Source organism: Podarcis tiliguerta (genome assembly GCF_965153285.1).
Source record: "Podarcis tiliguerta genome assembly, chromosome: Z".
Classification (NCBI taxonomy): domain Eukaryota; kingdom Metazoa; phylum Chordata; class Lepidosauria; order Squamata; family Lacertidae; genus Podarcis; species Podarcis tiliguerta.
In genome coordinates this window covers 21859078-21886664 of record NC_139553.1, presented here as the reverse complement: position 1 = coordinate 21886664, position 27587 = coordinate 21859078, and the positions used below count along the sequence as shown (strand labels likewise).

General features: G+C 39.4%; 1 protein-coding gene across 2 annotated transcripts in view; it reads right to left on the bottom strand.

The window, feature by feature from the left end:
* Positions 1–480: 480 nt before the first annotated feature.
* The window catches only part of ABCB7 (ATP binding cassette subfamily B member 7), a 51552-nt gene continuing 24445 nt past the window's right edge, over positions 481–27587 (bottom strand). Inside the window, exons 5-16 of one of the 2 annotated variants that reach the window (XM_083423589.1) lie at positions 21335–21467; positions 20690–20958; positions 19566–19654; positions 19390–19477; positions 18246–18420; positions 17190–17347; positions 16287–16450; positions 16027–16156; positions 14219–14390; positions 7477–7580; positions 6119–6226; positions 481–3352 (exon numbers count right to left, since the gene is read on the bottom strand). In XM_083423589.1, coding sequence (XP_083279715.1) covers positions 3134–3352; positions 6119–6226; positions 7477–7580; positions 14219–14390; positions 16027–16156; positions 16287–16450; positions 17190–17347; positions 18246–18420; positions 19390–19477; positions 19566–19654; positions 20690–20958; positions 21335–21467 — 1809 coding nt within the window. In that variant the 3' untranslated portion in view covers positions 481–3133. Of the gene's footprint in view, positions 3353–6118; positions 6227–7476; positions 7581–7608; positions 8435–14218; positions 14391–16026; positions 16157–16286; positions 16451–17189; positions 17348–18245; positions 18421–19389; positions 19478–19565; positions 19655–20689; positions 20959–21334; positions 21468–27587 lie in introns of those variants that run through there. The other variant, XM_083423590.1, reaches the window with a different exon arrangement.

Genomic DNA, 27587 nt, shown 5'->3' with positions numbered 1-27587 from the left:
AGGCAGGGCAACATTCACACTTCTGATAATGAGACAGATCATTGTGGGAGGTGACAAGGCACATAAAAAGCTCCCCCTTCTTCCAAACAGTCATGCAAGATTTTCTACCAACCACTATTAGAACTCAAAACACCACGATTTCTTCTCATATCACTTACGTTACAGAATAATTGCAAGGCTGCTCTGCCAGGGTAGATGTGATCAGGGCTTCTCTTCTGTACAAGGGACAGAGAAAATGTTGGGTTTTCCCTCTTGGAACTGTTATTGAAGCTGGCTACTATAATAAGCTATGTTAACAGGACACCCATTTGTATTCAGAAATAATTTATTCTAGTAATAATTATCTACACACACAATAAATGAATTATGATAAAGTAACTTCCTGATGAATGTTTTGTATACAATGTTACTATGGGTGCTTTGGGGGGGCACTACTATCTCTACTGTACAAGTTGCAACTGAAATAAAGACTGGAAATAATTTCAATGTTGTTGTTGTTGTTTTAATGATGTCATTAGGAATAAAAATGCAGTCAGGAACAAAAGCCAAAAGAATCTCCAGAGAGGTCTGCCTATCAACAGCCAATGTGCTGGTTAACAGTATTTTCTCCCCTGGCAATTTCACAGCATTCTGTGTTTAAGGAGTTTGCCCATTAATTGCAACTATTTAGGAATTATGTCTAAGTTGTTAGAAGAAGCAAACAATTTAAGCCGTAACTACCCCCCTCTACAAAGGCATACAGGGGGACAGATCAGACACCAGTTAATAACTAGGACTCTACCTGGGTGAAAAACAGGTATTGGCTTTGGGCTCATCATGTACTCCATACTTCAGCTTGCAGGCAAGAGGCAAGCAATGAAATGGAAAATCCTGCAGGTCTTAACACTATCTAGCCTGCCCCACTTTGATGTTACATGCTTTTATTTTGTTATCTGGTTGAGCTATGGCAAAATGACCCATCTTTGCATCATTAGAACATGCAGAGATGTTTATAGAGCCAAGAGATTCTACAATGTTTACAGCTGTTGTCCATGACTACTAAACAGCTTCAGTGTTTTGCGGGGCAAGATTTGGTGTTACATTACAACATCCAGTTGCCTCAAAAGGCAAAACCAAGATTGCCTTGTATAACCTATATATAGAAATGGCATTTGAGATCAGATAGAATCCTACCAGATCCAATATAAGTTTTCAATATGTTGTAAATGAGTGTAAAAAAATATATATCAATGCCAGCTTTGTAGCAAATAACAAAAGCCAAAATGTAAAGACCATCCATAATGCAAAACTACTACTATTTTTTAACAAAACTGAGGATATTAACAAAGTAACATAGTTCTTCAGGGTAAAGGTAATGAATGAGAACACATTTACAGTTTTTAAACTGTACTTAAGCCCAAAGTATACAGAATGTGCTCAAAAGCTAGCATGTTTCTTTATTTACAACTCTCCACCAGATGCTTCCTTAAGGAGAAAAACCTGCAATAGGAACAAAGAAAATGCCACAGAACTAGAACTCAACAGTAACAGGTAAGTCTATCTGGACTAAATGTCATCAACCTAATATGTGAAAAGTTTAGAAGAGTCACTGTTTATGAGAATGGTATATTTTTAATCAAAGTCATGTCATACACCCATTTATTTCATAAATACATTTTCTTCATCAACACTTAACAACCTACTTGGGCCCAAATGATAGGGACTCCTAACGGCGCCCACAGATTTGAAGACATGCTGCACCGCTCAACAGAAAACTGACTTATTGGTAAAACAATAACAGACAATATTTGTATTGAATTTTCATTGGAATATAACAAAATCATTTCCTGAAAGTTTAATTCTTTTCTTCACACTATTCAAAAGGTGTAACTTAAATATTCATAGAATTTTGCTCAAATATGAACCCATACACTAAATAGGCTTAAGAATGACCATCACAGATTTTTGGAAAAATGTAGATAGGGTCAATCTTACTACTTGGTAAACTACTGTGTGGTAATATTGCCCTGCTGGAAAAACTAATGAAGAAGCCGAGAGTCCTCAAGGACTAAAGAAAAAGGAAGTGCATAGCCAAGGACCCCACTGGGCCTACAAATGAATACAGCTGATACAGTGTCTCAGGGCATTTGAATACTTCAATTAATTTCCACTGTGTCTATACTATAAATAGTTCCAGTTGCTGCCTTCTGTGCAGTCATATACATGTAGTTTATTTATTTTGGTTTTATTTTATGTTTGTTTGGTTTGACAGTGGTCTATAGTTGTATATGGACTATGTGTGCTGTCATCAGATCTTGTTTGATAACACTGTATTTTAAAAATTTATAAAAATTATTGGGGGGAGGGGCAGAATCAATTACTTCTGCACTTCCAGGAGTAGCTGAGAATGGAGATAACTAACCTTCATTATTTTACCTTGCAAGGTACACTGATCATTTAAAAAGAGCCATTCCCTTCATAATTTTGGGATCTTAGTCCCCCCAGAAATATGTATTTTTTCCTTGTGCTATAAGAAAGGGAATGAGTTAAGGGACTAAGCAGAAATCTTTCTTGTTTTGAATTTGCTGCCACACGCTTGAAATCCATTATTCTTTACAAAAGGATACAAATTCTAACAAACCCAACAATCATTAAAGAATGTTAAAAAAAATCATTTTCTTCACTAACAGAGACATTTGAGTTAACTGGCTTTTGTTAAAACCAATATATAAAAACATTTCTAATCCACCATCAGTGGTGAAGAGCAATATAACGCAAACATTTCACAAGGCAGGTCAGATTATTATATTCTGGCCAGAGCAAAGGGATTTACAGCACTTTACAAACAATTGCTGAAAAAGTGTATACATGTCTTTCACCAAAAACGTGTTATCAATCAGATGTTCTGAGGCAGTTTTGACTTGATTCCTATGACTTCATTAATATCTGAGGTAAGGGGAGGCAGATGTAAAACCATCCTTTGGTTAAAGAACTTGTGTTCCACGGGAAAAAGCCTTTTCTTTATTTTTTAACATGGACAACAAAATCTCTGAACTGTTTCTTCTGTTGAATGCAGAAAACAGCTTCAGTGTGAATTTGTGCCAACCTTAAACCAGGGTTGGGATGAAGAAGGGGACAGGAATTGAGCTCACACTCAGCAAGAACAATTCCCACAGCCTTTCACACTGTTGATGATCTCTTCTTGCAGCTTTTTCCTTTCCTCGTCTTTGGGCAGGTGATTGGTTTTCCCCTCCCACCTCTCGTTAGTATTTCTGTTCAGCATCCTGCTGCTCTGCGTGTGCCACATTTCATAGTAGAGGCTGCTGGGACTGGTAAGGAGATCTATATGCCTGCCACGCTCTGCAACTTTACCCTGTTTTTTTAAAAAAACATGAAGGCAGTGATCAAAACAGACTCGAGCAGGAGGGAATAAACAGTGCACATATAGCCACCCTGATTTTGAATAAGGAAAGAGCACCCTTGGCTACTTGTGTGTACTCAGTGTTTTCTCCTTTCTTCCATGCCCTTCTTACATCTTAGCTCATCTATAATGTCGCCTCTTACTTGTCTTGCCTATAAACCAAAAAGTTCTAAATACTGCAACTTTTCCTCATAGCAGTTTTTCCACCCCCAATCATTTTGTTTGCTCCTCTTTGAACCTTTATGAACTTGACAATATCCTTTTTGAAGTGAGGTAACCAGAACTGCACACAGTATTCTAGAAGCAGTTGCACCATAGATTTATATAAAGGAGTTGTGCTATAGACAGCTTATTCTTCATTTTCTAATGATCTCTAGCATGGAATTTGCCTTTCCCACAGCTGCCGCACCCTGGGTCAACATATTTATCAAGCTAACTGCTATGACCCCAAGGTCTCATTTCTAGCCAGTCACTGCCAGTTCAGGCCCCGTGTGAAATTTAGATGCTTGGGCCCTGACATGCATCACTTTACACTCGTTTACATTGAACTGCAAAAGTCCTTTGGGAGCTCTTCACAATCTCTTTAGGTTTTAACAATCCTAGACAATTTAGTATCAGCAAACATGTCCACTTCACTCTCACTCTTAACTCTAGATTGTTTATAAACCAGTTAAAAAGCACAGGTTGCAATATTAATTGTTGGAGGATTCCACTTTCTACACCTCTCCATTTGAAGAACTGTCCATTTATACATACTCTTTGCTTCCTGCAACTTAACCAATTTCTGAACCACAAGAGGACCTCTCCTCTTATTCCGTGGCAGTTAAGCTTACTCAGGAGTCTTTGATGATGTACTTTGCTGAAAGCTTTTTGAAAGTCCGGGTACATTATTGTCAACCAGATCATCTTTATCTATATGCTTGTTGGCACTCTCAAAGTATCTGATAGATTCATGAGACAGGACTTGCCCTTGCAGAAGCCATGCTGGCTCTGCTTCATTACAACTTGTTCTTCTATATGCTTGGTTACTTTATTTTTAACCACAATTTCCACCAGTTTTCCCAGGACAAACATTAAGCTAACCAGCCTGAAATTTGCAGGATCCATCTCTGTAGATCCTTTTTAAACTAGTGTTACAAAAACTGGGGTCAAAAATACATAGAAGACAGACAATGGGAAAAGATGGCTGTCTCACACCCAGCACTCTGTTGTAAAAGATTGGTAGCGGCTGTGGTACAAGGCACTTTAAAAGAAACTGGGGTGCTATTACTAATCGTCTCATCAAGGAAAATCACAGAAATGAAAGCTACTCCACTAAAACAGAATCTGTTGGGATCCAAAAAAAAAAAAAAAAAGAGGGCACATGCACATGGGAGAGAACTGTGTATGAGCAGCTTAAGGTTTTCAAGTGGTTTCCCTTGCAGCCATTCCCACCAGTGAAGGAACAAACACTGTTCCACTTTATTTCCTGTACACCCCCCCCCCCATATTTGGGTCCCAGGAAGACAGCAGACTAGCATAACTCTTTTGCAGTACATACAGTATTATTCAAATAGGCCCTATCCTGCCAGATAGTAATCCTAAAACAAGCAACAAAAGTGCATTTGGAAATTTGAAATGAAGAATTTAGAAGTTCTCTGCTCTAAACTCTTCTGCGTAACTCGTATATTTAACGGAAGTTTTAAATAAGCAATAATGAAGAATTCATTGTTCAACTGGAAACTGTAAGAGCCACTTAAAAAACATTTTTATCTTGTTACTTTCCCCCAGAATTTGTTGATTTCCCCCCACTGCTTTTTTAAAGTCATTTGGTCTTTATTTTATTGAATTTACATTGTGTTTTTTACAAAATAAGTGGGTGTGGGACCCAAAGCAGAATGATTATATACTGAGTGCTCCTTTTGGGGTCCTCCACCCAGAGGCTTTTCAGGGATACACCATTTCCCTCTCCTAAACCTGATTTTCTGTCTACCATGTCTCCCAACTCCAACAGTCAACATTTGTGACTGCTGAGCATGTTTGATCCTCATCAGGCTGTTTTCCCTCACCCACCTCAGTTTTCTTTCTGAATCTATTTTTGTTACTTCTGCAAACCTCAGTGTTCCCCTTGAGTCTGATGATACCTCCCCCCTTGTGCACGGAACTGGCATTTGGACAGTGGAGTTTGCTGTTAGCAAATATGATGCAAGTTGCCTTGGGGAGTTTTGTGGAAATGTGGGTTACAATTTATTTAAAGCAAAAAATAAAATAAAATACTACAGATGATCCAATTGCAGCAGGGTATGGTGTATTAAATTTCTCATTTAGTGAAGAGTATCTTGCTGCAAAAGAAATGTCCATGGGGATATGATCTTATTGTCAAATTTCTATTGAATGGCAAAACAATTGCATGCTTTTGAAAAGTAGTCACATTCCTAGTATGCTTTTGTGTAGATGCACATTAGAAATGCAGCAGAGTAAGAACAGAACAAATGCACTAGGGTTTATGAAACACACAATGCTTCTTCCGCCACCACCAATCACCCAGTGAAACTAAGTAGGCAATATTACCAGTTTGCTCCTATGTCCTTGAGTGTATGTGAAAATGCACACAGACTTTCAGATATTTATAACTGATGGAGAGCGTGTTTCTAGTGAAATGACCTTAAAGAAAGCTGGGCTATATTCTTTAGCATGGCTGGAATTTAAGAAAGATTGCATAACATCAGAGAGTCTCACCTGATCCAGGACAATGATTTCATCTGCATCAACCACTGTAGACAATCTGTGTGCAATAAAAACGGATGTTCTGTGTTTCACCACATCCCTCATGGCACTCAAGATGTTCTGTAAGATTAAAGATATGTGAAGCATTGAACATTTTATGCCTTTCAGGGCATATGGACCATCTTAAGAAAGGTATCAAATGAAAATAATTTAATCACTTGTTAAGAAGGGTCACCAGCAATTTCAAAGTTACTACATAAGAAAGAGGTGGCTAGTTTGAGAAATGAAAGTGCAAGGATTCAGGGGCTAGCTACTTTGAAAACTTCCAATACAGATATTACAAAAGCTTTACCATTCTAGATACCCCAACAGGGACTTTGCTGGGCTTCTAAATCTAGTTTCTAAATAAGGGTAATGTGTGTGCACAGGGAGTGGTTTATTTTTGCATCCTTTAGAAAAGCAGTTCCTTTAAAAATGAACCTGGGCAGCACAAGACATACATTTTGCTACTTTGCTGATTGCTTGGTGCACACATTGGTGGGGAAAGACATGATTTTTTAACATGATGCTTTTAAAGTGCAGCTGTGTTGTGTAAATATTCAGCTTCGTTTGACAACCTCACAATAATTATATCAAAATGAAAAGGCAAGAAGTAGAACATTCACTAGAAATTCACATTTGAATCTGTGAATAGAATCCAATGAGGTTACTCTTGAAAGGTATATATTTTAACTTACTACACACTAGAAGGGACCATGTGCCTCAACTGACTGCCAGCTGGCTGGCAACCTTATGAGTGGAGGTCAACAGGTTATTTACTTCAAGTAATCTAAAGTGAACAGAGACACTTAGCAACCAACAACTTCGTATTTGCTACAGACAGGATGATTGGTTTAGAAAATTATTGTTGGTGCTGAGATTTCTGTATTTAACAATTATGGAAGTCTGATGCAGTTGCTACAGTAATGTCATGACTTGTGTGTCACAACATCTTGATGTTTTACAGCTCTACTTGTGAATATAAAGTGATACCAGGCCAGAGGTCTATGTGCACCCAACCTGTATTTCAGTCAGGATGCTCCATGAAAAGGTTTTGCAACAATAATTTACAGGAACTATTTTTACGAATGTTAAGTAGCAACTCTCTGTTTCCCCTTCATATCACACTAAGCAGGACAGGTGATCCCAAGTACTTCACAGAATACAAGAGATTATGCTGGAACCTGTTTAGAACAGGTCCCAACTATTTCTGCATCCAGCTAAAGAAGGGTTGCACCCAACTTCTGGCCTTTCTGAATTTGGTAGAGTGGCAAAGCAGGATTGTATAAGGATGAAGCAGGAAAAGTACTGTGTTCTGTAGCTTAATTTACCTCTTCTGTAATTGAATCTAAAGATGAAGTGGCTTCATCATAGAGGATAATGGGAGGATTCTTCAAGATTGCTCTGGCTATAGCGATTCTCTGCTTTTCTCCGCCTGAAAAGATTAAACAAACCCACTGAGGGTTATTTTTACCCTTGAATAACCCAACACCAGCACATTTTCTTCACCCACCCAGTGAAATGTCCTTTGCTCCTTCAAAGCTCTCAAAGACTTCAAGCAACTCAGATGAACTATAGTTTAAGTGTAATCAAACAACGAACAAAACAAATGCAGCATTGGAGCAGCAAGTCTTATCAGAATGAATGAGAAATTCTTCTAGAAAAATCAAAACGTACAATCAACTGTCATTCCATAGCTAAGCTACTATTTAGGGCTGCATTCAAACAGGGTTTTCTGAGTATCAGGTGGGCTCATCCAGCATGACTGACAACTGTAGGTGATGCAGAAATTGTGCCTTTTAGAGGAGCACATATTAGCAAAAAAGCACCTATCTCTGAGTCTATTCCTGCACAACACACGTTGCCAGTTATAGCTGAGAGCATAAACACTGGCCATAGAGGAACCAGGTGTATCCAGGGTGCAATTTTCTCCCAATTCACTAAGGTTACCATTAGGCCAACTTTTCCATGCCACTTTGGATACAAGTTGTGCTATTTTTTATTTTAATAAATACACCCATTTGGGGCTTTAGGGACACTGCAAGTAATTAATGGCTATATATACATCTGCCTTCCTGTGCTGCATTTCAAAGATTTGACAAGGCTTCCATTTAATTCTTTCATATTCTTGGTGATATGACCTCCTAACTAACACTGACTTGTTTTAGCAAACCACTTTAGGAGGATAATAATCTCATTTCACTTTGAGCCTTAAGTGGCTATGCTGAAGCTGAGCAATAAACAGAAATTGAACTATTCACCCAAGATGAAAATTCTGCTTTTCTCCCCCTTCATAACAACCTAGTCTGAAGTGTGTTGCATTTTTTACTGCCTGTATTTGAAAGAGTATGCCATGACTGCATAATGCATAATGGCCTATTTCCCTTAGTCTCCTCCCATGTCCGTTTCACATTCTATGTCACTCTCATGACAAAAAATTAAAATGTGAGAAGGATTTCTTTAACATGTAACGGACCAGACAGACACTATGGGGAGCTCAGCATGGGTTCATAGAACTCTTGTGTTCAAGGGTCAATTCAAATGTGACCAAATGCCTCCATGGAAAGTTAGTGTGCATAAGAAATTGTATTGACCATATGAAAAGGCACACATACTTTTTGCTGCATATACATGCACTGCTAACAGATTGGATTCCCAGCACATACATCTGAGAATATTGTGCAAATGTTTCTCATTTGACAATCTCATGACACTCTGGTAGTCTGATTCAAACATGGTGTTTGCCTAAAAAGTGTGCAGGAGGTGTGTGGATTTCATTTCTGCCCTGTACCCCAGATTGCTCTAATTATGATGCAGTATTATGTTATCAAGGCTAACTGTGGCTAATGGTAACTCGATTTCTGTGTAACTAGGGTTCTGCGTAACTCATTTCAAATGGTTACAAATTGGGTTTTTTAATAAAACAAGGGTGTTTTTCTGTGCAGCAATGGTATAACATGAAATGCAGCCCTTAAACATCTGTTTTCCTAGAAATGCAGTTGCTGCTTATTGCTCTCCCCATATCATATTGCAAACTGTTTATTTATAACTGCAGTTTCTATGCTTCAGATCACAATTAAATTCATCCTTACTCCACCTTCAAATCCTCATGACTGAAATCCTACAACGTTCTGAGTGTGCAACTCCTATAAAATTAGTGCCAAGCATACAAAACTACGCAAAAGACTGCAGTCATTATTGGCTGTGTTCTGCCCAAAATAATTTCACAGGTTTATATTTTAAAATGAATCAGGTTTTAAGCACACTGTTTAAAGGTTTAAACCGAACCATAATGAAATGAAGGGAAAGATTCATCATTATTAAATAAGTAGTAAATGAAGAAAGTTTTACTTTTATTATATTTAAATACTACAGACTTTGATTTTGAAATACAGCGACAACTTTCTGATACCACATATTACACCCCCATTGCATGTGACTCTACTAACAGGTTCACCAGACCTATTAAACAGGTTGTTCAGGATGGTTTGGCTTTAAATTACATTACATCTACAGAAGGTGGTTATTTGATTAACTAATCTCCTATAATACCTTGTTTCTACATTTTACTTAAGAGTCAAAAGGCGGGATTTCCCCCATCTGGAAGACCTATTGTCTCTGGTAGTAATTCCATTCTGGAACCTTTGGCTAAATTTGTAAATTATTTTCTGTCACCACTCATACCTAAGATTCCGTCATACATTAGGGACTCCATGGATTCGTTCAACAATTTGAATCAGTGGTAATTCCTTCTGATTCTCTCCTCATGACTCTGGATTTTAAATCTGTATATACCTCATGAGGAAGCCTGCACCTGTGTATGACTCTCTAGAACAACATACCTTTTCAAATCCTCCAAAACATTTTCTTGTGGACTTATTAGACATAGCTTTAGAGAACAATTTCTTTATGTATAGATACCTTCTGTCTTCAAGTGAAGGGTATTGCCATGGGTAGTCCCATGGCTCCTTCCATAGCCAATTTATTTATAGCTGATTTTGAGCATTGCTTTGTGTACAGTCCTAATAATCCTTTTGCTTCAGATCTGGCTTTCTATCAAAGGTTCATTGATATCTTTTTGATTTTTAAAAATGCCAATAGATTTCCTGACTTTTTATCTTGGATGAATCAACTACTCCCCTCATTAGTGTTTTGACCATAACACTTCGTTACATTTTAAATTGTATCATCCATACAATCTGAAACGTAACCTACCTTTGGGCCAATTTTTGCAGAGAAAAAGGAACTCCCCTACTTTGGACGTGTACAACGAACGGCAGCTGAGCTAGAGATTGCCCTGGCAAATAGAGGATATCCCCAGCATATTATTCATAAAGCCCAAGTGAAAGTAGATGCATGTGACAGACGGGACATTCTTGTACTCAAAAGCAAAATACCACAAAAACGTATCACCTGCTGACAAAGGTCCGTATAGTTAAAGCTATGGTTTTCCCAGTAGTGATGTATGGAAGTGAGAGCTGGACCATAAAGAAGGCTGATCACTGAAGAATTGATGCTTTTTAATTATGATGCTAGAGGAGACTCTTGAGAGTCCCATGGACTGCAAGAAGATCAAACCTATCCATTCTGAAGGAAATCAGCCCTGAGTGCTCACTGGAAGGACAGATCCTGAAGCTGAGGCTCCAAAACTTTGGCCACCTCATGAGAAGACTCCCTGGAAAAGACCCTGATGTTGGGAAAGATGGAGGGCACAAGGAGAAGGGGACAACAGAGGACAAGATGGTTGGACAGTATTTTCGAAGCTACTAACATGAGTTTGACCAAACTGCAGGAGGCAGTGGAAGCCTGGCGTGCTGTGGTCCATGGGGTCACGAAGAGTCGGACACGACTAAACAACAAATTCTACTTGTTAATTCAGTGCATTTCTGTTACAATTGATTTTGACAGCTCAATGACTAAGCTCTTTAGCAACGAAATGTTGGATTACTGGAACAACATCCGAGCACTGAACCACTGGTATATCACAAGTGGACTTTTTATTACTGTGTTTGCAATTATTCAAGATAAAATCTATTTTGTAAAGAGAAGAAATTAGCACTGAACCACTGATATATTACAAATGAAATCCTTATTTACTGAGTTTGATATTGTGTAAGATAAAACCTATTTGGGAAAGAAACTACTTCAACATTTAGGAAGTCACAAATATAAGTTAACTGATTCCCAGAGGAGACTGGCATCATACATTTAGAAAGTCACTGACATGTTCTTAAATGTATCTTTTTTGCCATATTGATGGCCTCTCTTGTTGTCATAAGTGACCTATTAGAACCCAACCTGTGAAATTAAGACATTAGAGAAGCTAACTGGCAGGCACTTGGGTGCCAATGCTGAAAAGGCCCAGCCTTACTCAGCTTGTACCTGTAAGCAGAGGGAGCAAATGGCCAGTAAGCAGCAGGGAGAATTTAACTACTGGGGGGGGGGGCGCACAGTGGTTTTCCTCTATCATTAAAATTATGAGCTGCATAATGAGCTGCTCAGATTGAAGGAGTGAGGTAGACCTCGAAATTGCAGAGCATGCGGTGGCACAAGTTTGGTTCTTTGGGATCACTTATGTCTCAGGACCAGAAATGTTAGAATCCTTTTCTGATCAGAAATCAATGCCTGATCTGCTCAACACTAAAGGAGATATCCCCGGGTCCAGAGATTTTTCCTGATCTGCTCAACACTCAACACTAAAGGAGATATCCCCGGGTCCAGAGATTTTTCCTTTTTCTTTCTCTGCTGTTTCCACCTTTGTTTACTCAAGTCATCCAGTGTTTTCGTTCTGCAGGTGTGGAAGCAGTTTGGAACATTCTTCCAGTTACGTGATTATATAAAAAGTGCTGGGTACATGTAGGAGGAAGTAACTACAGTGGTTCCTCGGGTTACAAACAGTTTGAGTTACAAACACTTCGGGTTACAAATTCTGCTAACCCGGAAGTAGTACCTCGGGCTAAGAACTTTGCTTCAGGATGAGAACAGAAATTGTTCGGTGGTGGCGGCAGCAGCAGTGGGAAGCCCCATTAGCTAAAGTGGTACTTCAGGTTAAGAATGGTTTCAGGTTAAGAACGGACCTCCGGAATAATAATAATAATAATAATAATAATAATAATTTATTATTTGTACCTCAGCCATCTGGTTGGGTTTTCCCAGCCACTCTGGGCAGCTTCCAACAAAGATTAAAAATACATTAAAATGTCACACATAAAAAACTTCCCTGAACAGGGCTGCCTTCAGATGTCTTCTAAATGTCAGGTAGTTGTTTATTTCTTTGACATCTGAAGGGAGGGTGTTCTACAGGGAGGGCGCCACTACCAAGAAGGCCCTCTGCCTGGTTCCCTGTAGCTTTGCTTCTCACAGTAAGGGAACTGCCAGAAGGCCCTTGGTGCTGGACCTCAGTGTCCAGGCAGAACGATGGGCGTGGAGACGCTTCTTCAGGTATACTGGGCCAAGGCCATTTAGGGCTTTAAAGGTCAACGCCAAAACTTTGAATTGTTCTCGGAAACGTACTGGGAGCCAATGTAGGTCTTTCAAGACTGGTGTTATGTGGTGTCAGCAGCAGCCCCCAGTCATGAATTAAGGATGAATTAAGTTTGTAACCAGAGGTACCACTGTACTACAAACAGATTCATGACTTAAGCAAGCAAATACTTGGAGATATTTTAAAAACAAGTGGATTTAAAAAAAGCCAGTTTCCTTTTAGCTTATTCAATTCTTGAGTTTTAATGAAGTCCCTGTTCTTTTTATGTTGAAAGGATGTACACCAGGACCACTGTAGAAATGCTGCATATTAATTATATGAAATATGCAGCATTAGCTTTATCCAGTTAGAGAAGCAAATCTTCTGCAGCCACTACTATGCTGTGGAAGATGGAATCTGTTTTTAGAAGCCTCAGGCACCCTACAGTTTCCATTACATAGGGCTCAGCATCTGAATAGGGCTATTACTACTATTATTAATACTACTGCAATTAAAACACAACACTGATATTAAAACACTGTATTGTGCAGTATTAAAAACTATTTTTTTAAAAAAACAATTTACATTGTTGACATGGGATAGATGTTATTTCACACTGTACAAAGATCATGTCCTTCATTTCAGGTTCATCTATCTCAAACACTTTAGAGCCATGTAGTCGTAACCCCCCCCCCCCAAATATGTAATAAAAACCAAGCACTCTAGCCTCCTTCTGCCTACCAATCAATGGAAGAAAAAAAAACCTCAACCAAGCAGAGTGAAGCAAATAAAAGGAAATCTACCAGTATTGCATAATATCTACTTACAACAGAATGCTCCCCTCCTTAACAATGTATTTAGGGTTTAACGCCAAAGAATCCTAGAGATATTATCCCACAAGACAAATAGTCACTATTTTCTTTAACATGAAACCAACATGTCTGATATCCAAGAAATTCACAAAAAAGCTAAAAGGGCAGTGCTAAGGGGCAGAGGATAGGGGTAATGGGCTCCCAACCCAGCACCATTTATCGTCATCCCCCTTAAGCCCAATTCTGACATTAAATCCTCACATTTACACACAGCCAAACAGAACATTACTAGGACCATAAAATAATTCCAGTCTTTAAATTACTTCATTTTCAACATGACCTCCTAACAGAGGCTAGTATTTATTATAGAGAATTTGCACATTTACAGCGAATCATTTCTCCTCAGATAAGATGCACTATGAAGTATCTTTATACTTGCCTAAGACTAAAAAGCATACATCTTTCATTCCACAGAGCAGCCATGAATCATCTAAATTCTAGTTAAATATTTTGTTGAACACAGTTGCATTATTGGCCACATTACATTTTGGGAGTGGGGAGGAATGAAGAATAATGGTAGCTCTCTGCTCTCAATACCACAGGCTTCTAATTGACTTCATGGTCAGTGCTGGAATTTCAAGGCAGCTGGACTACCATTGAATAATAAACTTGGCATTTACCTTACTGCAAAGCAAGTCACCTTACCAAAAGCTGGGGTGAGCTACATACTGTGCAATAAGCCTGAGGCTAGCAGAAAGACTGGAAACATGGAGAAAAGTTGCACATTTGTCAACCTACCTGACAGCTTCAGACCTCGCTCTCCCACTTGTGTGCTGTACCCATTGGGCATTCTGAGAATAGCATTATGGATTCCTGCCAGCTTTGCAACAGCATAGACTTCTTCTGCAGAGGCATTCATGTTGCCATACAAGAGGTTGTAGAATATGGTGTTATGGAAGAGAACAGAATCCTAGGACACATGCAAGCAGAACAATACCTCTCAAAACATGAAATGCCAATTGACAAGTCAGAGGGTTTTCTGAAATGCCAATAGTGAATTGTCTGGAACCTTTCACTAAGCCCCTTCAGGCAACAGCATTTCCAGTGACATTTTAATGAGGGGTTAAAGATGCTGCAAGGATAATTCTCCTCCAAGAAAACCAAAGGGGTGTGTGAGAGGCAAGAATGATTAGATAATTTCTGTTGTTTTGGCAGAAATCAGAATGATTATGTAATTTAAGATGCAGCACCGAAAGCTCATGGGGTTAGCTGAAATAGCTTCATTCACATTCTGATACTACTAAATTATCAGAGCTTCCCAAACCATGAAAATTTGGCATTTTTTTACTTTATTTAAAATATTTGAATTCTACCTTTATGCTGCTTAAATGAAAGCAGGTAAGATAACCAACAGTGTATGATACAAAAACACAAAGAAATGAGATCACATTAACAAATGGATGGTAAGATGCATAAGGGCAAAAATACAAACTAAAAACAGCAATGTCAAATAAACTTGATCTAAGTTGATACCTGAAAAACATAAGCAAGAAACTAGCAAGCATGTCTTAAAAGAAGACGTGAGTCTGCCAGTGAAGAGACCAAGATTCTGTTAACTACATAACCACAGAGAACAGAGGGATTTCCAAGGAGGCCTTTATTGACAGGCTCTGCAACTCCCTTTTTTGGAGAAGTCCATTTAGGCCTCATCTATGATGGTGATTAAGCCCTTTTATCTCCTGCTGCTTCTTTTTGATGTGTTTTATGACCCTGCTTTCTTGCTTGCTCTTCTATATACTATTATGTAATTTATAGAATTATTTTATTTTGTACTTTATCTTATTTGCCTTGGGCAGCATTGTGTGGAGTGGTGGAATAAAAAGCAATAAAATTTCGTGGAACTCACTCAAAAACTTCATTTAAGTTTCTTGAAATGGACAAAACATACTAGAAAAGTGAAGACAAGATTTGGACACAATTTCTATTTTCTGTCTACCAAATATTCTTATTTTCCACGTCACTGGTATTTTTAGTGTTTTTATAATAACTATACGTAATATGTTTTTTAAAACTAGTAACCAGCAATACCTGGAAGATCTTATGTCTCCACATGGTCCTGCATGTATTTCTCTATTCATCAGAGGCCCTTTGGCTTCCTCCATCATCTGAGGTGGCTACTAGGTGGTGCCCTGGCTTTGGAATTCTCTCCCCACAGAGGCTTGCTGAAAGACCACTCTGCTAAATAAAGACCTTTTTATTTTGCTTTAACACTTGCAGATTTGCTATTTGGATGCCGCTTTTACAGAGTAGCTGTTACAGCTTATTTTCAGTCTACTGGCTATTTCATTATGTTGCAATATTTTATGGTATGACAGCCTGAAAATGTGTTTGAAGAGCAGTTTGTAAATCTAAATAAAGGCTGAGAAAATTGTAGTTCTTGCCCATGTTCAGTGAAACTCTTTATGGTTGTTCTTCCTTTGTGCCCTGGACTGTCATCCTGAGCCGCTTCATTGCTCCTGTTTTCAAATCAACACTGCAGTAGTTGTGGCTACAGCATCAGATGTTTGCAGGGAATTATGGGTTCCAAAGGAGAAGTAGTACAATACCTGAGGTACAACTCCTATGGATTTTCTCAGGCTGTCCAAACTGATGTTTCGTATGTTCTGGCCAGAAATGTAAATCTCCCCCTTCTGAGGTTCAAAGAAGCGAAACAATAATCTTACTATCGTGCTTTTCCTTTAAACAAAAACAAAAAAGAGAAACAAAGTTAGAACTTGGGTTACTTGCTTGGTGTATCTTTATCATGATTTTAAAATAATAAATAAATAAATCAATGATGCAGAATTTTGCGCATCTGTTTACCCACCCTGACCCACTGCCTCCTACAATGGCCACTTTTCTTCCTGCAGGGACTTCAAAAGACACGCCACTGAGGACTTTCTGCCCCTCAAGGTATTCAAAGTGCACGTTATCAAAGGCGATGGTAGCAGTCTGTGGAGTGATCTGCAGGGGTGGAGCCAGCTCTTTATCCTATTGAAAGAAAAGCGCTGCTTTACACACTGCCCAGAAGGTATTTCAAAGAGTTTAGCAAGCTAAACAATGGATCTAATTCAGTGCAAGCTACAGCCACTGTTTTCTCCAAGGGGGAGGGGGGAGAACCTAGCCATTTCAGTCACACAGGTAAGAGTCTCTTCTACCCGCCCCCCACCCCCTATTTTCTCTATAAAGCTCAAGAATTTCTGATGTAATAGTCTGGCTTCTAGGCAGCGTTCTGCATAATAAATTCTGCATCATTAATTAAAGTGATAAAATAATACTTCAATGCCTGGCATGCACACAAAGTATGACAATGACAAACACACTGCTTTGGCTTTTTAAAAAAAAAGGGGGGGGGAGAAAAGCTCTTTCAGAGACACAGGTTCAAATAAAGCATCTCCACTAACCGTTCTTCCAAAAGAACAAACACAAATTCCTCACATGTAGCATTCCCTTTTCAGAAGAAAAATAGCTATCAGACGAAGCAAAAATAACTCCACAAGGTGACTGAATTCATTCTAACATATTTGGCAAAGTTTTAAAGCAGCATTTTATGGGTAGAATCACAGAATCATAGAATTGTAGAGTTGGAAGGGACCCCCGAGGGTCAGTTAGTCCAACCCCTGCAATGCAGGAATCTCAACATGTAGTCCCCCATCCCATCTGAAATCATACCAGACCTTGCTTAGCTTTGCATAAAGGGCTAACAGTTTTATTGCTGCACAATACTCACTTTAATTTTTGAGTCTATATTAAGCAGTGTGAACAAGACATTCATGTCTATTAGCGCTTGCCTCGTCTCTCTGTACACCGTTCCCAGAAAGTTAAGGGGCAAAGAAAGTTGGAACAACAGTCCATTCACCATTACCAGATCGCCAACTGTTAGGTTACCTTAATTAAAAAGAAAAAAGAAAAAAATTGGGCTTAGAGTATGTTTGCTTGCCAAACATCTACCACACTTTTTAGTCATTTAGTTCTGCTCTTCAACACAAGCTGCAGCAACTTCAAAACACGGTATAATTTATCCAGTTAATTAATCCTCTACTTTTAAGGTATGAGTGCAAGTTACTTTCTAGATGGTTTTTAAGTTCTCTGCCTTGCTTGGAGGGCAAGGCCTGCACATCACATCAGTTCTGGAAGCCCAGGGATGCTTGTGTGAGATCTTGTAGGAACTCAGATTGCCAGGCAAGATATTGTAAGAGCCTCCAAGAGCAGGTTCACCCCAAGTGAACCTGGCACAAAAAGAGCTTTTAAGTTTTCCTGCTGGAATTTAATGTGCACAATTTCAAGTAGTCTGCCTTCAACAGCATAGGACTGAAACTGAACAAGTTACCGTAAAAGCACAAGTTAAATGTAATCCTAACATATTGTCTTTGCTTAGGACATGTCAGCTGATTTCCACCCATGACCAAGAAGTGGAAGCTTCTTAAAAACTACTTTGTGGTACTGAATGCCAGGTGCTATCTGGATGATTCAGCCACAAGATTTCCACAACCAATGAACTGATTCTTTTCCAGAATTTTAAGAATCCCTGCAGTCTGATTGTGATAAAGCTGCTCTAAAACCAAAATATAGTCCTTTAAAGTAAACCTATTTGAAGAACTGTCTCAAGAGACAGACAGATGTTGTTTGCAAGGAAAGCAAAATTTAAAAGGTCATTCAGTCTTTTAGTTCATTTGCTTGCAATTAAGGAATTTAATGCATCTCTTTAGGACTTTATATATTTTTTTTAAATCCAAGCATGCATGCAACATAAAAATGACATGAGTTTTAGACACAAACAGGGTACCTGCAACAATTCCTTTGCTAGCCAGTACCATGATGGCTGTTAGCCCAATGCTGAATATAGCATTTTGTCCAAAGTTCAGCAGAGCTAAGGTAGTAGTAGTCTTCAGTGAGGCATTTTCATAGGTCTTCAAAAACCCATCATATCGCTGAGCTTCATACTTTTCATTATTGAAATACTAGTAAGTAAGGGGGGGGAAATGTAAGGAATCTCAGCATTCTTAGGATTGTACTTCATAAATTATTCTTTAATATAGCCTTCCCCAATCTGGTGTTCTTGAGATTGCTTTTGTCCATACAGCTGGGCTTGCTGGAGTTTATGGGAGTTGTAATCCAAAGCGGTGGCAGGGGGTACTGGGTTGGGGGAGGGTGTTTTAGTACATAACTAACTAAACACTTTATAAAGCAGTTTACTGTTGCTTCAGCAACCTAGCCCCTGCACCCGACCTTCCAGCTCTGGACGCATCAAATGTCATGCCTGCCTGTCTCCTGTTCTTGATGGCCGACAGCTACTCAGTCACAGCTGCTACTGCCTTGCACCCATGACATTTTAAATTTATTCTAATACTATTCACAATATTATCTCCTTTCCTCCTCAAGGGATCCTCCCCCACCCTACCATAATATTATTGCCACAGCAATCCCAAGAGGCAAGATTAGGCTGTGGGACAGCAACTGCCCAGTGCTACGCAGTGAGCTTCATGGCCAAGTGAAGATTTGAACCTGGTCCTACATTTGACCCTCTCACAACTACACCACATATACCATGGATGACTAGCTCAAAGCATGTTTTGGAAGTGACTTGAAAAGCAAATCAAGAGGGACAAGCCGAAATACACAGAAGGATCTTTTTTATGTAAGTGAAAAATGGTAAGCAAACCCAGATAACCAACAGGTTTATAAAACTATATTTCTCCACTAAAATGTCACTTTGTTTGAAGATAATAGCATAAATGGAGAGAATACTGAAAGACAAAATATATGAAAATTCTGGAGAACTACATAAGCTGGGGTTAATTCTACAAGTCATTATTAATAGGAGGAAGCAGATACAAGTTCCTTTTGAGTAAAATCAAGATACATAAATGGATAATAAAGTCTATCCTACTTAATAACAATATGAAAAGTTAAAAACGTTAATGGCTCACCTTCACAGTTTCATAATTCAGCAGCGAGTCAATTGCAGCGTTACCTGCATCATTATCTGCTTTATTCATTTCTATCCTAAATTTAGTTCTGCAAGACAAAAGGTTTGCATATAGATTTGTTCTCACCACAGCTCTATAAACCAGCTAATCCTAACCAGTTAGGGAAAATGCCTTACCTCCATTGTGTAACTCCTATTGTGAATACTGTGTATGCTCCTAATGTCCCCAAGGTTACTAGTGCAAACTGTGCGCCACATTTATAATACTGAACGAGGAAAGAGAAAGAAGGGAGAATGTCAGTAATGGTTTTCTATCATTTTGGTTACAATGCCGACAAATACAAATCTGTTTTGACAAGATGTACCATGAAATAAAAGGGAAATGATTCTGTAAAGATAAACCATAAGCACAGTGGAATGAATGAAAGGAAACTAGTGATATGGGTAATCCATCTCCTTAATACAACAGCCTTCCCCATTCTGGTGCCCTCTAGCTGTTTGGGACTACAGCTCCCTGTATAGTTCCAGTGAACATAGCTATATGATGCTTGGGTTGATGGGAGAAGTAAGCCAAAAGATATGGAGGGCACCAGGCATTAGGCTGGGGCAGACAATGTGCTGAACTGCATTTGAGGCAGTTGAAAGGTCCAAATGTGCATAGTACAAACTTACGGCCATTTTTGCAGCCCTGCATGTACTCCAATATACACAGATGCACTTTGCACAGGAACTGCTCTATTCAGATTTTTTGCTTCAATGATATGGATGTGTGAAGGAACACACCTAAGCTGTCAACTGAACTCAATGCAAAAGCTGATTCAGATGCATGTGCTTTGTAGTAACATGTCAGAACAGACTCCTATGAAAGGGTGGACTTTCCTTCCTTGAAGGTTTTTAAGCAGAGAAATATGACATCTGATTTCTAGGGAATGCACTGTGTACTTTCTCATCTACTGTCTTTATGTTCCAGGTCTGATATTTAGCAGAAAAACCTCTAGAGCTATTCAGGTAAAAGTGTGGCCATTTGAAGGAGAGTTGTTTTGCATGAGAAACTTTGGCCCGGTCCTCTACACCAAGACTGCACATCAGGAGGTGGGCCAACTTTTTCCTGACAGAGGTTCCAATTTGGCCAACAGGACTCTCTTCCCCAAATTATGCCTAACTATCTCAATACCCAACGCTTGCCAATTTAGTGCTTATCACATTCAAATGATCAACAAAGTTGCTGCTATAACAGAGCATCGCTGTATGTACATCAATAAAAGTGACAATTACTGTTGCTTCTGGTAAGCCATACATACCAAAATTCCACTAACGAGTGCCACTTCGAACAAGGTGGGGCCCAAATTGAATACTATGGCACTGAGCACAAAACTGATGCCTCTTGTTCCTCTGTCAATAGCTTTTGATAATGCTCCAGTCTGCCGGCTCAGGTGGAAACTCAAGTCCAGGTTGTGCAGGTGGAGGAAGACATTCTTTGCTATCCTTCGGATTGAGTTTTGGGCTACTTTTCCAAATACAGCATTTCTAGCCTCATTAAATAAAGCAGACCCAGCTCGTGAGATGCCATCTGGTTTAAAAAAACAAAAACTATTAAGATGCATATATTGCTGCTCCTCAATAAGTCCTTAATAGATGGAACATTTTATTTCACATATTTGCCAGTGTTACTTACTAGATCAAAAGTTCAATCATTTTAAAATCCACACTTCATTTGCTGACTTTAACAAGCCCAAAGAATGAATTGCTATAACTATTGTTTTAGTATTGAACTGGTATTAAATAAATAAATAAATAACAAGTTACAGGAACTGGTAGTGAACAAAGTGGGGGGAAACTTCCAGATGCTTAGCGGAGTTAGCAATGAAAAGGTCACGTTCGTTAATGTTCCAAAACCTTCCCAAAGAAAGTCAGCACCTGTCAACAGATTAAAGCATCACACTTACATCCAATCAGAACAGCTGTTGCCATGGTTGCCACAGTATTTGGTGCATCATTCAGGTTCAGAACATTTCCAGACATCTGGTTGAGGTTGTCTACTGCATATTTAAACATGAAGGGAACGACTATATTCATGGCCTAAAAAGCACAAAACATAGCAATTATGCAAGATGTACTAAAATGTTTATTTATAAAGTATAAATGTTTTCCCTGAATTAGCTGCAATTATGGTATTTTGCTATTAACTACTTAGAAGGATAGCTCTACAGATTTCAGGGGTATGGGCTCTGCAATAAGAGGTCTGCAACCCCAATGCAGAAAAGCTACCTTCCCACTGGCTTGTTATAAAAATCAGTTTTCATCTCAACTAAACAGTTCATTGAGAATGTGCTTCAGTTCATTTGGGGGGGCTCATTAAAGTGATGGCAAGACTGGGAAACAGAAAGCAGCAAGGCTCAGCATATATTTATAGGGCCATTAAGCTATGAAGAGTTATCAGAGGCAGTTCAGAGTACGATGCAATTGCCCATCTTGACAGGATAACACTGGGCAGGCTGGACAGAAATCCAAGCACTTCTGTCCCCAACCTCAGCAGTACATAAATGAGATTCATTCAAGAAAATTGCACACAAGGAGGATCTAGATGCTTTCATTATAGATGATGTGCCTAAAGTTGAGTTATCTGAGCAGTTTTATCTGCAAAGCTGTCACAGTGCGCATAGCCCAGCACACGGAACACCTTAGTGCATTATTGTGTAATGTCATAATGTGATGAGCAATGTCTTATTTCTGCTGCAGCTAAAGGTACAAGCTGACAAATGCTTGCAGCTTATTAAAAACATCACCCATGGTGGCTCTATCCAAATTTGAATCAAGCAATTTGTTGGCTCCATCATGCAAAGGAATGAAAATTACTATGCCTCTCTACCTAACTTGCACCCAAATTCTTGCTTGCAGTTGCAGGAACATGGCTGCATCTGACTGAATTTTGACTATGGCTGACACTATTTCTTGAACTATTAATACTATGAACTGCAAAAGTCAACTACTACAAGGCTAGAAAATGGTCTTCCTTAAGATCACAGTTCCTCTTCTATTATATTATGACGCCTATTCCTCAGTCATTATATTGTGCACAAGGATACACCACTTGCTTGAATGATTTGTGTGGGTTTATCAATACCAACAGTTTATAAACTGTTTTTTTACCAATGACATATTTTGCTCAATACCAAATCCTATACAGTGGTGCCCTGCAAGATGAATGCCTCGGAAGACGAAAAACTCGCAAGATGAAAGAGTTTTCCGTTTTCTGAGTTGCTTCGCAAGACAGATTTCCCTATGGGCTTGCTTCGCAAAACGAAACGTTTTGCGCCTTTTTTTAAAAAAACCGCCAATGCATTCCTATGGGAAATCGTCAATACACATTGGTGCTTCGCAAGACGAAAAAACTCGTAGAACGAAAAAACTCGCAGAACGAATTAATTATGTCTTACGGGGCACCACTGTATTCCAGGTTGGTTTGCTTTCAACGAACAGCAAAAGAAGAAGACAAGATGGACTGCCGGAAGAATGGCATTACAAAGTTCTGGAGCCATAATTCAAAAGGGTCTAAACATAGTAAATATTAATCTAACGTCAGAAAAGAATGGAACATGGAGCATAGCTTCCTTAGTAGATCTTACTGCTTCTAAGGACAGGGTTATTGTCCTCTTCTCTCTCTACTCCTCTTCACCCCTGAAAACTGCATCCCATCTGCTTCACTGCTTTGCAACCATTTGGCATGAATCAGGTGTCCCACACCACTGCTGCCTGAAGTCTAGCTCTGCCTTTAGGCACTAACCTAAATCAAAATTATGCAAACCCCTGAAGAATTCACAGACTTGAGATTCCATGACTGCAAATCACAGTCAATAGGGAACAAACAAAACTGGTTGTTATGGCTGGAAAATAATTTCACAGATACAAAGCTCCAAAGAATTGAGGGTGTGTTAAATAGATTTTAAAGCTTTAAGGAAAGACACTGCTCTGGAATGTTAATTTCAAAATATGCCCTTCAGATAAACAAAAACACAAGTTGACCAACTCCCTTTGGTGTTACTTGCCTAGAAACTCAATTTTCATCCATCCTTTTAGTTTTAATAACCACAATGCTGCTCCATCTGTGTTACATTGTGATGACCATCATTTAGAGGACATAACACAGCTTTTCCTAGGGGAGCCTATTCAGTAGAAATGAAATTTATTCTAATGCAGATTGGCTTGATTTGCTGCAGATTCCCTTGAAGTCCCTCTGCAGCCATTCTACTTTTCAAAAGCAGGCTACATGGTATGATTTGAGCTACACTTGGAATAGCTGAAGTTCTATTTCTAAAGCTAAGAGGCTGTAGCCTCCTTCAAACCTCTATCTCAACCTGCAATTAAATTAATTGGCACCACTCTACGGCTTTGCAAGAGAATTTCTCCACCCTCCAATATAGCCCTAAGTATTTAAGTGAAGTTTAAAAATGGTCTCTCTCAATCCCAGAGGGTAAAAACATGAATCAGAACAAGGCAGCATGTTATTAAATCTCATTCACAACCAGTTTTGTGTTCTCATCATCTTCTCCCCACCAGTCCTGTTCAAAACAAAATTGCTAGTTCCACCATCTCTTACCCTCAGAGTGAAAGATTAGATCAGACTTCCACAACCTGGTGCCCTCCAGATGTTTTGGAATACAACTCCCCAGCCAGCATAGAGAGAGCATCAGGTTAGGGAAGGCTGAAATAGATACTAAAATAAGTCATGGCTAGAATTCCGAGCCATGCTTTGCCAAAAAGTCCTTGAATGTACCCAGTGAGATTTTTTAAAAATGCTATTTCTTCTTCAAACAGCAATTCTTGACTGCTGCCCAGACCATAATAGAAATTGCTTTTGAAACACCCCTGTGTCTCCAAAGCAGTTTGGGAGAAAACATGTTGTTATTCAAGAAATAAAAGATTAAGGCCTCCTCAAGCAAGCAAAAGCAATGATGTTCTTTGGACATCAGCTGATGCTTATATATGGAGACTATCAAGTTTTCTAGAATGAATCCTAATGCTCCTATACTGGACCCTAAACAGATACAGAATGCTGTAGTTAAAGTTTTTAGTGCAGATCTTAGAGATAAAGAAACAAATTATGACATAAATTATACATCTAGATAAATAACAGATGAAAAATGAACCTAAGCTCTATCCCTCTGAGGTACTTCAGTGCTTTCATTTCTGGACCACATGAATAAAAATGCAAAATGGCTCACATTCTTTCATTGCTTACTTGTGGGTAAGCAGTTGCATGGTAATGGCTGTTACATTATTAAAATGTCAAATACTGTTTCTTAGGTACTGCTCTGAAGTGAGTACACACATGCAGGTGAAGCATGGAGTCTTTCTGACACTTGTGATATCTTAAGAGCTATGATGCATTATAAAGGTGTCCAGCAGAAGCCTCCATCAGCATATAGCTCTCCTGCAGAAAGTTGTACTTGAGCAACAATTTACATATGACTCTTGAGTCCCATCCTCAATCATTGTTTGCTGTGGGGCATAGGAGAAGTAGGGAGTCCTTTGTATAAGCACCTAGATTGTTAGGTGAAAATAAATCACTTGAGTAACAATTTGCATATAACGCTTGATTTTTAGGTATTTCCTGTTCATTCCAGCACAATAGATGCACCCACATTTGTTTTATCCAACATGGCCTCTCTTTCATTTTGGTCTTCACTTAAAACACGCTGGTATCAATTCAACAAATACCTAGCATGCGTGGAGACCCAAGGTTTTTAAACCCATTTTTCCAGCAGAATGTTTAAACCTCAAGGAAAGTTTAACATTTGGTTTGCTAGTATGTAGGATGCAGGGGAAGAAGCAGATGGAGCAAACAAATTTTGCAAGTCTAGCTGTATACAAGCATTGGTACATTTGTCTGGGACCTGATGCACTGACGCTATGAAGCAAACCTGGCCTGTCTTACTGGTACAATGAAGGTGTAATGTTCCCAACCCTTAATGGATTAGGCTGCAGGACTGCCAGCTCCCTCTACTCTACACATATGGATCTCATTGTCCATGATCAAGGCATAGGCAAACAGGGACTTGCTGTTAACTAGGGCTAGGAAGTATAAGGACATTACAAGGCTTGGTGTAGGGAGAAGAGAAAGAAGAGGCTGGAATACATGAACCCAGAGGACTACTTCTGCACCAGCTGTGGCAACATAAGAGACTACTCTGAGCTCCTTAAAGGATGGGGCAGGTTGAAAGTGTAACAACTGTGCAAATGCAAGTACAGTGGTACCTCGAGTTACAAACGCCTCAGGTTACAAACACTGCTAACCTGGAAGTTATCTTGAGTTGAGAACTTTGCCCCAGGATGAGAACGGAAATTGTGTGCCAGAGGCACAGTGGTAGGAAGAGGCCCCATTAGCAACAGCACGCCTCTAGTTAAGAACAGTTTCAGGTTAAGAACGGACCTCCGGAACGAATTAGGAGTTGTAGTACAAATTGCTGTTAGATCACTACTACTAAAGACAGCTAGATGGGTGGGAAGTAGGAGATAAGCAGAGTTGTTGTTTTTTTATTGGAATCTAGTCCTAATAAAGTTTGGGGAGGTGTGGGGGGAGAAGCTAGTAGACCCCAAGGGTTCATATGGCTGATACCACATTGACATATACCTTGTTGCTTAGACAGGTAAGAGGTACTCACAAAGCAGGTGGATCATCCATTTTAAGTTCCCATGGCTTTACACATGCATGTTTTGCACAGCCAGTTCCCCTTCTGAATGTACAATATTAACAGTCAGCAGCAACATTGAGACTGTGAAAGATATGCCTGATTCATAAGTAATGGATGTTCAGCCCAAGAGTAAAAGGCCAAAAGTGACTGCAAATGTGACAGGAGGTGACAGCAGCTCATCAAACCCACAAATTTAATCCAGCTGCTATGGATACATACAGCTTGATCCACAACTCAGTTAAAATGAAGGGCTTAAGCCAATTTAGACTACCAGTGTCATCTCTGCTTAATTCCAAGTGCTGCAGTCTTAACTATACTGTGAATTAGGCTGTCACTATAAGAATAAGAATAAAGTTGCACCAGGCAAAAAAGAAAAGAAAGAAAGCCTCTTGCACCTAGCAAGCTGGAGCATCAGGGCACTATGTCCTGGCTTGTCCACTGATCTGCTGCAGGTCAATGACCAGCGGTGTTTGAATGGCAGCCTCTGAGAGAAAAACTACACCATTTCTGGTGAGGGCATCCAAAAGAATCACGTATTAATGGTGTAGGCTTTGCAGTAAGGAACTCCCTTCTGTCTGTGATAGAACCACTGATGGAGGGCTCAGAATGCTTGCTTTCCCTCCACCTCTCAACTACCTCTGGTTCGCTAACATCTAGAGCATCTATGCTCCAACTATGTGCTCTGGCATACAAACCACGGACCAGTTCTGTGAGAAACTAGGCAGGATGTCAGGAGACAACCTGGAGACAACAGAGTTGTGTAGAGTATCCATTGCAGTGATCAGAAGAGGAATGACCGCTGAGGGGCACAAACAAAAGAAATGCCATGGTGCATCTGCAGCAGCACAATTAGACGCCTTCATCTGCCCCAGCTGCAACAAAACATGCCTCTCCTGTATCAATCTCTACAACCTTCTAACAGCTTGACTTTACCCCCAAAGGTACACTCCTTTGTCTGCTGAGACAGGCGGGTGCCAACAACTATGGATACATAGACATTGATCCATAACTCAGCTAAAATGAAGGGCTTAAACCAATTTAGACTACCAGTGTCATCTCTGCTTTCCAAGTGTTACCTATACTGTGAATTGGGCTGTCACTATTGTCAGGAATCAGAATAGAATTTTGGGGACATGACAGTTTATAGATAAATGTCTAAAATTGTACCTCTTGGGGACTTCCCGACAACCACAACACATCCATTTTTATATATGGCAAATGTCATGGTAGAACTGTGGAAATCTCATTACCGAACACCCACACAAAGCGTACACCACCTGCCCATCCCTTTCCCCCTGCCATTATATCCATGGCTGTTGCTACTCCAATGAAGTTTTTATTCCTTGTTCAAAATCACTGTATACTGGTATTTAAGCACATAGTAATATTTTAATTAAAAAGGCTTAGTGGATAGTCCCTAAATCCTTATCCTGATGAAATAGATCCCCACATCCTCCTAGCCCTAAGGAAAAGCAGCCCACTCCAATCCTAGCAGCACACACTCTGA